We start from the raw sequence: 12,958 nt of genomic DNA on the forward strand, positions 1-12,958 counted from the left end.
AGAGTTCCAAACACTCACAACCCTCTGAGAGGAAAAAAAACTGGATAAAAGCAAATTACTGCAGATGCTGAATTCTGAAACCAAAAAAGAAAATGCTGGAAAATCTCAGCTCTAGCAGACCTGCTGAGATTTTCCAGCATTTTCTCTTTTGATTTTGGAGAGGTAAAAAACGTTTCCCTCATTTTCTCAAAAGAGATTCACTTTCTTGGGTGGGTCAATTTAAATCTATGGTCGTTAAATCGGAGGCAGAGGGACCTGGAGATTCCTGAACTGTTCGGGGTGATCTAGTGAGAAGGTGGTGAGTAAATTAATGTGGGTTCTTGAGTTTCCAACACTGGGGTATTGAAAACAAAAGCAGACAAGTTTCTGCGGTCCTTTGTTAAGTTCGACTGAGGCCTTAATAAGAATTGCACCCAATCCTATTCACTAATGTTTAGCAAGGATAGAAGGGTCCTTGAGAGATTCATATGAAGATTTACTGGAATAGTTTCAGGGATTGGGGATGTTAGTTACAAAATGTAGTTGGAGATGTGCCTGCAGCAAAGGGAAGATCTAATCGAGGTCTTCAAGGTAAGATGCCAGTGAGGAGAGGAATAGGAAGACAGAGGAGTTGAACACATGGCTACAGGGATGGTGCAGGAGGGAGAGTTTCTGATAATTGGATAATTGAGGCTCATTCTGGTGTGGTTGGGACCTCTACAAACGAGACGGTCTACGCCTGAACCAGAGGGGTACCAATATCCTGGGCGTGGGGGGGGGAGGGATGTTTGCTAATGCTCTTTGGGAGGGTTTAAACTAACCCAGCAGGGGTTTGGGAACCTGAATAGAAGCTCCAGTGTCCAGGAGGTTGAGAGTAATGAGGTCAGAAGTGACGGTTCAAGGTCACAAGAGTGTACCAGCAAGCAGGAAGGTAGTTTGAAGTGTGTCTACTTCAACGCCAGGAGCATCCGGAATAAGGTGGATGAACATGCAACATGGGTTGGTACCTGGGACCTCAATGATGTGACCATTTCGGAGACATGGAGAGAGCAGGGACAGGAATGGTTGTTGCAGGTTCCAGGGTTTAGATGTTTCAGTAAGAACAGGGAATATGGTAAAAGAGGGGGAGGTGTGACATTGTTAGACAAAGACAGTATTACAATGGCAGAAAGGATGTTTGAGGACTCATCTACTGAGGTAGTATTGGCTGAGATTAGAAACAGGAAAGGAGAGGTCTCCCTGTTTTCTATAGGCCTCCAAATTGTTCCAGAGATGTAGAGGAAACTATAGCAAAGATGATTCTGCATAGGAGTGAGAGTAACAGGGTAATTGTTATGGGAGACTTCAACTTTCCAAATATTGACTGGAAGTACGATAGTTTGAGTACTTTAGATGGGTCCGTTTTTGTCCGGAGGGTTTCCTGACACGGTATGTAGACAGTCCAATAAGGAGCGAGGCCACATTGGATTTGGTAATGGGTAACGAACTGGGCCAGGTGCTAGATTTGGAGATGGGTGAGCACTTTGGTGATAGTGACCACAATTCGGTTATGTTTACTTTAGTGATGGAAAGGAATAGGTATATAATGCAGAGCAAGAGTTATTGCTGAGAGAAAGACAATTATGATGTGATCAGGCAAGATTTAGGATGCATAAGATGGGGAAGGAAACTGCAGGGGATGGGCACAGTTGAAATGTGGAACTTATTCAAGGAACAGCTCTACGTGTCCTTGATAATTATGTAACTGTCAGGCAGGGAGGAAGTGGTTGAGTGACGGAACTGTGGTTTATGAAAGAAGTTGAATCTCTTGTCAAGAGGAAGAAGAAGGCTTATGTTAGATGAGACCAAAGACTCAGTTCAGGTGCTTGATAGCCAGGTAAGACCTAAAGGGAGAGCTAAGAAAAGCAAGGAGAAGACGTGAGAAGTCATTAGCAGATAGGATCAAGGAAAGCACTAAAGTTTTCTATCAGTATATCAGGAATAAAAGAATGACAAGAGAAAGATTAGGGCCAATCAAGAATAGTAGTGGAAAGTTGCGCTTGGAGTCCGAGGAGACAGAAGCGCGAAATGAATATTTTTCCTCTGGAAAATTTTTACACTGTAAAAATGTTGTCGAGGAGAACACTGAGATACAGGCTACGAGATTGCGGTTCACAAGGCAATTCTGGAGAGTGTGAACATAGATAAACCCCCTGGGATAGATGGGATTTATCCAAGGATTCTCTGGGAAGCCAGGGAAGAGATTGCAGAGCCTTTGGCTTTGATCTTTATGTCATCATTGTCTACAGGAGTATTGCCAGAAGATTGGAGGATAGCAAATGTTGTCCCCTTGTTCAAGAGGGGGAGTAGAGACAACCCTGGAAATTAGAGACCAGTGAGCCTTACTTCAGTTGTGAGTAAAGTGTTGGAAAAGGTTAAAAGAGATAGGATTTATAATCAGCTAGAAAGGAATAGGTTGATTAGGGTTAGTCACCATGGTTTTGTGTAGGTAGGTCGTGCTCACAAATCTTTTGGAGTTCTTTGAGATGGTGACCAAACAGGTGGTTGAGGGTAAAGCAGTTGATGTGGTGTATATGGATTTCAGTAAGGTGTTTGATAAGGTTCCACATGGTAGGCTGTTGCACAAAATACAGAGGCGTGGGATTGAAGGTGATTTAGTGGTTTGGATCAGAAATTGGCTAGCTGAAAGAAGACAGAGGGTGGTGGTTGTTGGGAAATGTTCATCCTGAAGTTCAGTTACTTGTGGTGTACCACAAGGATCTGTTTTGGGCCCTCTGCAGTTTATCATATTTATAAATGACCTAAATGAGGGTGTCGAAGAATGGGTCAGTAAATTTGCAAATAACACTAAGGTCGGTAAAGTTGTGGGTAGTGCCGAAGGATGTTGCAGGTTACAGAGGGACATAGATGAGCTGCAGAGGTGGGCTGAGAGGTGGCAAATGGAGTTTAATGCAACAAAGTGTGAGGTGATTCACTTTGGAAGGGTAACAGGAATACAGAGTACTGGGCTAATGGTAAGATTCTCGGTAGTGTAGATGAGCAGGGAGATCTCTGTGTCCAGGTACATAGATCCCTGAAAGATGCCATCCAGGTTGATTGGGTTGTTCAGAAGGCATACGGTGTGTTAGCTTTTATTGGTAGAGGGATTGAGTTTTGGAGCCACAAGGTCATGTTGCAGCTGTACAGACCTCTGGTGCAGCCACACTTGGAGTATTGCGTACAGTTCTGGTTACCACATTATAGGAAAGATAGAGTCACAGAGTCATAGAGATGCACAGCACGGAAACAGACCCTTCGGTTCAAATCATCCATGCTAACCAGATATCCCAACCCAATCTAGTCCCACCTGCCAGCACCCTCCATATCCCTCCAAACCCTTCCTATTCATATATCCACCCAGAAACCTTTTAAATGTAGCAATTGTACCACTTCGTCTGGCAGCTCATTCCATACATGTACCACCCTCTGCGTGAAAAAGTTGCCCCTTGGTTCTCTTTTATATCTTTCCCCTCTCACACTAAACCTATGCCCTCTAGTTCTGGACTCCCCAACCCCAGGGAAAAGACCTTGGCTATTTATCCTATCCATGCCCCTCATGATTTTATAAAACTCTATAAGATCACCACCTCAGCCTCCAATGCTCCAGGAAAAACAGCCCCAGCCTGTTCAGCCTCTCCCTATAGCTCAAATCCTCCAACCCTGGCAAAATCGTTGTAAATCTTTTCTGAACCCTTTCAAGTTTCACAACATCCTTCTGATAGGAAGGAGACCAGAATTGCTTGCAATATTCCAACAGTGGCCTAACCAATGTCCTGTACAGCCACAACATGACCTCCCAACTCCTGTACTCAGTACTCTGACCAATAAAGGAAAGCATACCAAACGCCTTCTTCGCTATCCTATCTACCTGCGACTCTACTTTCAAGGAGCTTTGAGCCTACACTCCAAGGTCTCTTTGTTCAGCATCACTCCCTAGGACCTTACCTTACCCTTAAGTGTATAAGTCCTGCTAAGATTTGCTTTCCCAAAATGCAGCACTTCGTATTTATCTAAATTAAACTCCATCTGCCACTCCTCAGTCCATTGGCCCATCTGATCATGATCCCATTGTAATTCGAGGTAACATTCTTCACTGTCCACTACATCTCCAATTTTGGTGTCATCTGCAAACTTACTAATTATACCTCTTAAGCTCACATCCAAATCATTAATATAAATGAAGAAAAGTAGTGGACCCAGCATTGATCCTTGTGGCACTCCACTGGTCATAGGTCTCCAGTCTGAAAAACACCCCTCCACCACCACCCTCTGTCTTCTACCTTTGAGCCAAATGGCTAGTTCTCCCTGTATTCCATGAGATCTAACCTTGCTAACCAGTCCCCCATGGGAACCTCTCGCATGTTGCCTGGTATGGAGGGAAGGTCTTACGAGGAATGGCTGAGGGACTTGAGGCTGTTTTCGTTAGAAGGTTGAGAGGTGACTTAATTGAGACATACAAGATAATCAGAGGGTTAGGTAGGGTGGACAGTGAAAGCCTTTTTCCTCAATGGTGATGGGCAGCATGAGGGGACATAGCTTTAAATTGAGGGGTGATCAATATAGGACAGATGTCGGAGGTAGTTTCTTTACTCAGAGATTAGTAGGGGCATGGAACGCACTGCCTGCAACAGTTGTAGAGTTGCCAACTTGAAGGGCATTGAAATGGTCATTGGATAGACATACGGATGAAAATGGAATAGTGGTGGAGAGATGGACTTCAAATTGGTTTCACAGGTCGGCGCAACATTGAGGGCCGAAGGGCCTGGACTGCACTAGAATGGTCGAAGTTCTATGTTTAAAATGGTCAAAGAGAAATTGTTCCATTACCTGATGGTCCAATGACAAGGGGACACAGCTCGAAGATTTTTGGAATGAGACACAGCAATTAACGATGACTGACTGCCTGTGAGAGCAGTGAATTCAGAGTAGTGATGTCAGAAGAAAATCGGATGGACATTTGTAACAGGACTGTGTGGATGGAGTGAGGGAATAGGATTAGCAGGTTTGCTTCATAGGGTTAGTATAATCTCAATGGATAGAATGACCTCCTCACTGCAATAATGACTCTAAAACTCTATTAGTCAGGAATCTGATGAAGGGCTTTTGCCCGAAACGTCGATTGTTTCAGAAGTGACAATCTGATCCTTAACCTAGCAGGTTCTCGCTCTTGGCCCCACTGCAGTCACTTCAGCTTGTAGATTGGGATGAAACTTCTGTGAGTTAAGGTGCTGAGGGAGTGCTGCACCGTTGAAGCTGCAGTTGTTTCAGTGAGGACCTAAGCTCAGACCTGATTTTCACTTTCAGGTCAATGTGGAAGACCAAATTGGTTTTACTTCTCTTCACTCATGGAATGTGGGTTTCACTGGTTGGGCTGGTGTTTGTTGCTGTCCTTCATTGGGTGGCTCAGTGGTTAGCACTGCTGCCTCATAGTTCCAGAGACCCGGGTTCGATCCTACCCTCGGGTGACTGTCTGTGTGGAGTTTGGACATTCAGATGTGCAGGTTAGGTAGATTGGCCGCGCTGAATTGTCCAGGGATGTGCAGGCTAAGTGGAACAGCCATGGGGAAACAGAGTTACGGGGATAGGGTAAGAGGTGGGTCTGGGTGGGATGCATTTCAGAGGGTTGGTGTAGGCCGAATGGCTTTCTTTCTGCACTGTAGGGATTCTATGAATTGCCCTTTGGGGTGAGCCACCTTCTTGAACTGCTACAGTCCATGGGTTGTCAGCGCCCACATGGTTGTGAAGAAGGGAGTTCCAGAAATTTGACCCAGTGACACCGAAGGAACAACACAGGGAGGTGAGTGACTAGGAGGGGAGCTTGCCAGAGGGTAGTGTTCCATGCATTAGCTGCATTTGGCCAGCTACCTGATAGATGATATGGGTTTGGAAGGTGTTGTCTATGGAACATTTGAGTTATTACTACAAATATTTTATTAACCAGCACCTGGGGAACAAGTAGTGTACCTGCTGAAGCAATATTCCGGATAATCGAGAGGTACGCCTAATCAATATAAAAACATGCCAAGTAATACAAACATAACATATGACCGTTATACTTTATTTACAGCATAAATAATGATCTAACCTTGCCTTAAATATTATCAGTAGAGAGCTTTCTCATTTGCACCCTCATCTGATTACTCAGACACTGGGGAGATCGCAATAATACAATAAATATGCATTTAAGGTTTATATGTTTTGCCGGCTCATGAGATTTCAGGTCATTGGGGAAGGTGTCGGTTCAAACAAAGTTTGCTGTCTTTTGTTATTTGAAGAGCTGTGGTGGGAGAGATTTACCCATCAGATTATGGAACCATTGCCACCAGTCCTTAACATGCAGTGACTGTATTTTTTTGTTCCCTATTTGCTGACATTCAGCTCCTTTTGTTATTTGCAGCGATGTTTGCGGTGGAAATTACGGTGGAGAAGGACAATGTAACAGGGGAGACCAAAGTCCTGTCCACCAGCAGCGTGTCTCCCAAGAACCTCAAGCAACAAGGAGTCAAGGTCTATGAGGATGACCTCAAGGTTATCCATGAGATGCGCAAAGGTGACGGAGCAGTGGAGAACGGAGTCCACCTTCTCACTAGCACCGAGGTGGACGAGCTGATACAGAAGGCTGACAAGGTGACAGACTTCAATAAAGCACTGGCTCCTGAGGGGAAAGGACCTCATGGTCAGCTCCAGGCCGACGGTCAGACCCCAGAGAAGCTAAAGCCGGATGGGATGGCCGGAGAGAGCCTTAAAATCCTTCAGAAAACTCCGGGGGATGGCGCAGAGCCTAGCAAAGACCAGCCGGTTACCATGATCTTCATGGGTTACCAGGACGTCGAGGACGAGAATGAGACCAAGAAGGTGCTTGGGTATGATGGAACAGGCAAAGCAGAGCTTGTGGTGATTGAGGATGCTGATGGCAAGAGCGAGAGGCCAGGGGAGAGCCAGGCCCCTCCCAATGGCACCACCGCTGCCCAGGGTGCTGAGGAGAAGGCGGCTGGGAAGGGTAAAGAGGCAGTAGACGAGGTGGAGGATTTGAAGGAGAAGCAACGTTGTCAGTGCTGCGTCGTGATGTGATCGCGCCCTGTCTTATCCTTCTCATTGTACAGTCGGAATGTTATATGTTCATAGTCTTCAGATGCACTGTATGTCTTCTAACGTAACACATGCTTTAATTGGGGATGCAAGGATTGCAGCCAATCCATCGCAATTTAGCAAAGACCTGCATTTTCATTGGCATTCGGTCAGGGCCTAAATAAAAGCTGAGAGCTAATTAGCTGAATGGTACCCGAAACATCATCCATTGAGTACAGTAGAGCTTCACTGAGTCTACCTTGGCGATGACATGATGGTGCTGTAATGTCCCATTGCAATCATCCACGAGCAATATGAGAGTTGTTATAAACAAGCCATGGGCAACCATCTCTCAATGCAGAAAGAAAACAAACTCACAATTGATCTCTGTAAAGTGACGCCTGTCCAAGCTGTTGAGCAGGAAGCAGTGCTTGTCAGTGATCAAAGGTTGCCCTGATCACTCTGTAAGTCAGCAGACCCAGAGTTCAGAAATGGCTTAAACTATGTCCTTTAAAAGTAACTGATAGAATCACAGAATTACTATAGTGTGGAAACAAACCATTTGGCCCATCGAGTCCACACTGACCTGCCGAAACACTGCCCACTCAGACCCACCCTATCCCTGTAACCCTACATTCCCCGTTGCTCGCCCACACATATCTGAACTTTATGGGCAATGTCCCATGGCCAATCCAACCTTAGCCTACATTTCTTTGGGACTTTTTCTTTCTTTGTCTCTCACCAAAAGTGAACAGTTGAGAGGAAGGACTTGAACATTTTTTAAAGAGGACTTAAACCTCTTTTTAAAAACAAAAGGGTTTTGTTTTTAAGTTCAAACATAAATTAAGTTCAAATTTCAAAACAGAGTGAAGGCCTCACGACCGGGGAGAAAAGGGATGGGTGGATTGAATCATTTTAGTTTCTTCAAAATCAGAATTTAATTGTGTCATGTAATAATTGGGTCATAGTGTTACAGTAATAAAGCCAGGCCTACCTTTTGTAAATAGGTTTGTATTGTAGCTGATCTCTAGGGGAGGTGATGATCTAGTGATATTATCACAGGACAATTAATCCAGAGACGCTGTTAATATTCTAGGGTCCCAGGTTCAAATCCTGCCATGGCTGATGGTGGAATTTGATTTCAATAAATATCTGGAATTAGGAATCTAATGATGATCATGAAACCATTGTCAATTGTCACAAAAATCCATCTGGTTCATTAATGTCCTTTAGGAAAGGAAATTGCCATCCTTAACTGATCTGGCCTACATGTGACTCCATACCTACAGATTGACACTTAATTGCCCTCTGGGCAATTAGGGATGGGTAATAAGTGCTGGTCTGGCCAATGCTACTCACATACTTGAATGAATTTCTAAAACCTCAACCAAAAACAGACTAAGTCAGCCAAAGGAGATGTTTCTGGGAATCTGCTGGTAATCTAAGGGTTAAAAAGTACATAGTCAAAACTCATAGTAAAACTTTCTCATCAAGTTCATTCTTCTGTCATCTGATCAACTTGGAAACTGTACTGTACACAAATATATGATGCTTGGAATTTCGCTTTAGTACAGTGAGTCCCACCTTTTCTCATCTAAGTCATATCAATGTGAATAAGTTCTGTCCTTTATTGAGCCACAGTGCCATTGAGTTCAATCTCTCTACTTATTGGTGATATATGATGCCTTAAATGATCCGAATAAGCAAAAATAAACTAATGTTAATACTGTCGTTTGGTCATTTTGGATCATAACCAGTTTGCCAAAGGGGTTATGATATCCTGTAGAGAATCTATTGCTGAACAAACATAGTGGGGTTAGTAGAGGAATATTCAGCATCATGTGGGGTACCCTTGCTGTTAAATAATGGGCTAAATCATTCACGAAAACCCCTGAAACTAGATTAATGCTAGTTTTTGTCCGACATGCTTTTTTATTTCTTGCTGCTCCAGCTACAGTTTTAGTGAAATGAAACCAGTAATTCCTCCACAGCCAGGAACCATTTGACTGGATTCCTTCAGCGCATGTACTGCTTAGTCCATTTCTCCAGACCATACATTGACTGATCTTTAACTGAGCACTGAACTCCTTTCTTAGGCATACAAGATGGTTGACCACTGAATTTTCATTAACTTTGAAAGACTCTGTTAATGTATATATACAGTCAATGTTAAATCAACTTTGGTTTTTCTACATTGAGATTTCGGTATTATCAATGTCAAACTGGCAGCTGAGATCTTTTAGTCAGCCTGAAAATTTGTCTGTACAGTTTGGATTTTCTGAATCATTGCATCCCTAATTTTGAAACACTTTTCTACATCACAGTTAGTCTTGAACCAGATCAACCTATTCTATACACTGCCAGGCACCATGCACTACTCTCAGCGTATATGTATGACGTGATACAATGGGACAATTTTATTTTTGTCTGCATGTTCTATAGCTCCAAGCTGATTACAGATCATTGTAAAAGTAGTTAACTGATGGTGTTTTTTTTAATCCGACTGCAATCTGTCTGCAATTCCTTTTTACATCTATCCAAAGGCTCAATGAGCCTAGAGACCAATTGCAACATTGCTGTTTAGGTGAAGATTCTCAGTCCACTTTCTGCTCCAGATTCTAATCAGTTCAAATCTGAATCAACTGATTGTCCAGATTAAAGATTCAGATACAAATGGTGTCATGCAAACTTAGTGATTCTTAAGTCATTCTAAATACAATCCAGGTCAAATCTGACTTGTGCAAGTGTCCAAACTTGATTTTAAAAAGTACACCACTTGAAGCTGTGGATCTGATTGTTCCTGAGCTGAGCTGAGTTCACTTGGTTTGAATGTGTTTGCTGAAGTGCCTGCGTGTTTATGTTTTTTTAGAATGTATGTGTGTGTGTTTGAATGTGTGAGTGCTCCTGTGTTTGAATAAAGTTTTGTATGCATTTCCCTTTATAAGTTTGCTTGAGTCCATCTGTATTTACCCGTTTGTGCGTACACCTGTACTTGCATAAGTGTGTGCGTGTGTGTGTGCATTTGTATGTGAGTTTGCCTGTAGACAGCCTGTCTGTATGTTTGTGTATACGAGTGTGTATTTATGTGTACGAGTGTCTTTGTGTGTACGGGTGTGTGTTTGTGTGTACAGGTGTGTATTTATGTGTACGAGTGTGTTTGTGTGTACGGTGTGTATTTGTGTGAGAGAGTAACTCAGAAATCCTGGGAACTCACTTCATTCCTCTCATGTTCCTGATCACATTATTTGTTTCCATGGTGATTCCAGGCATTACCAAAGATTGCACCAAACGATATCACTACAAAAGTTGTTGTTATTGTTTTTGTTAATGGAAACTTCATTAAAAATGGGAGTAAGCAAGACAATCAAATTTCTCTAAAATGCTTTCCCATTTTGTTGCTCTCCATGAACTATTATTGAAAATTCCCAGCCTATTATTGGAGAAATCAGTATATGTATAGATCTATAAACACATATATCTATTTTTGAACACAATGCCTTGGGAATGGCTTTGGACCATGTTTAGATTTCCCTAACCTGGTTAGAGATGGATACGATAGTGCGAGCATGCTCATTAGTTAATAAAGTAGTCCCATTTTATTCAACACATTCCAGAGGCCTGTGGCACGAGTGATCTCACATAAATTCTTCGGTGTAGCACATGTGTAAGCGTGATGTGCACTTCCCTGAAGGTCTGAGCACCATGTCTGTAATGTGCTTCTGGATTTCTGAGACTTTGGGACTCCAGCTCTCTGTAGCTGAGAGGCAAAATCAATATCAGAGTGCAGATTCCCTTCATGTGTCAGGCATTAGGCTTTGTAATCAATTTGTGTTCTTTGTTGTTTAGTGCTGGTGTTGTAAAGGGTTGGAAACCCTTAGTAATTTCTTCTGTATTATACCCCTTCCAAAATCCTATAGCATACATTGGTTCTTGAGGGGCTTTTAAACACATTGTCCAAAAGACTATTTTACAACATTCAGCCAGATAAACAGATACCTAGTATTAAAACATATTGGAGCATGGACAATGAGTACTTTGGAATACAAATTGCAAATGATTGTCTAACTTTTATGTTAAAAATGCTTTGTGTTTTTTTTTAAAACAAGAAGAATCAGTTCCCATTGACAACTTTAGTAAAAGAAAATTTAATGCATATATTTTTGTTATGACATCTTATAATTACTGTTAATTTGTGGTGACACACACACACACACAGACACACACACACACACACCTCACAATATGCTTGTCTGAGGTGTCCAAATGCTTATTTGGTGATACATAGTCTCTGGACTCATACGGGACAAATTATACACGCTGTACAATGTTTGCTCTATATTAAAGAATCCAACACCAACAGAATGTTTTGTTTTGTGTGAGGGAAGTTGTTTGAGGTGTGCATTACAGTCAACCCCCCTTCGAAGCATCTGGCAATAAAACTTGCTGTCCTTTTCACCTTGTGCATGCAGAACTGTTCTCCTTAAGGCTCACTTTCACAAGTGGACCATCTTCCAACAACTAACTGAGATGTCATGTGGTAATGAAATTGTACAGTTCTAATTAGAAGATCAAAGAACTTGACTATCTGTACCACTGATGTGGATAACCTGACAGTTTACTCCCATTGATGGTTAGCAGAAATCCACCAATTTGTAAGAGGGAAAAACAAGTATTAAATGCCAATGTTTCATTAGAGGATTGGGACTGTAAACAAATGGAAGGAAAATTAACAAAGCTAAATTATAGAACTTGAAACTGCTCTTGCCACATGCACCCAAGTGGAGTCGACTGTATTTAACTGTTTGGAACAATGTGAAATTTAATATGCAAAACTGTATAGTAATCAAAAATAAAATCTAGATGTGATTAAATGGAAATGTTATTAATGTGACTAAATCCGAGGAATTGGAATGGGAATATAAAAAAATTTTGAAGTACAATTGATTATTTCTCAACTGGTTTAAGTAAATGTTCTCATGGCAGTTTTGTAGTTTTAATGATCCCTTTTGCTGTTAGCTTTCCAGATGAGTTGGTCTCCATTTGCAAAGTCTTGTATGTTGAAAAATATGTCTTTTGTTCTTCATGTGATTGAATGCATCCAAAGATTTCTTGGAAGCACTCAATTCCTATCCTGGAGATTTTTCCAAATCACTTACACTCTGAATAGTTTCTCTGTTAATCAGATTTGTACCTTGATTCCATGGCTGAAATTTGCACACTTGGTTTTGTTAAGCAACTTGGTTTTTCATGTTGGTTCCACTTTCTGTTTTGTTTGACTGTCCTGGTTGTTCATTTTCATGGTTTTCTGGAAATTGGATTATACTCATTCAGTGACCTTTTTCTGAATTCCATGCTTAAAAGTAATCTTTTCTTGAACTTTCCAGCCCATTGTATAAGTCTTGTCTCCCATAGGCAAGTAGGGACTTGGGTACTAACCTAGTTGATAAGCTTTCCTGAGCTGTGCAGGTAATGTGGAATGGGAAGATGTTGGCTGGGATTCAACCAGCAGCACAAAGTCCGGAAGCTGGACATGAACAGGCAGAGTTGTTGTGGGAGTGCAATGTTGGTGGAGAGAAGAGGATGTAAAGGTTGCAACAGTGGTATCCTACAGAAACACAGATTCTGTTGTGCTACTGAGTATCAAAGGTGTCTCCCACCGTGCTCAGACTCAACTTCTGGCAGAGTGGTAGTGTCTCTATCTCTGAGCCAGGAGGCCTGGGTTCATGTCCCACCTGAGCCAGAGGTGTGTAATAACATCTCAGAAGAGGTTGATTAAAAATATTTTGGTATCACTGACAGAACTCTGCAGGCTCATTGACCAGGGAGTCACTCCCAACAAAATGGGCAGCTAGGAACAACCAAGTGACTTTCA

The 12,958-nt window shown here is 42.3% G+C and overlaps 1 protein-coding gene across 3 annotated transcripts in view; it reads left to right on the top strand.

Moving 5' to 3' along the window:
- The window catches only part of palm1a (paralemmin 1a), a 292,230-nt gene extending 280,267 nt beyond the window's left edge, over positions 1–11,963 (top strand). For all 3 annotated transcript variants that reach the window (XM_072593634.1, XM_072593635.1, XM_072593633.1), the window contains exon 8: positions 6,416–11,963. In XM_072593634.1, the coding sequence (XP_072449735.1) occupies positions 6,416–7,089 (674 nt within the window). In that variant the 3' untranslated portion in view covers positions 7,090–11,963. The remainder of the gene's footprint in view (positions 1–6,415) is intronic.
- The last annotated feature ends 995 nt before the right edge of the window (positions 11,964–12,958 follow it).

This window comes from Chiloscyllium punctatum, chromosome 24 (genome assembly GCF_047496795.1).
Source record: "Chiloscyllium punctatum isolate Juve2018m chromosome 24, sChiPun1.3, whole genome shotgun sequence".
NCBI lineage: Eukaryota > Metazoa > Chordata > Chondrichthyes > Orectolobiformes > Hemiscylliidae > Chiloscyllium > Chiloscyllium punctatum.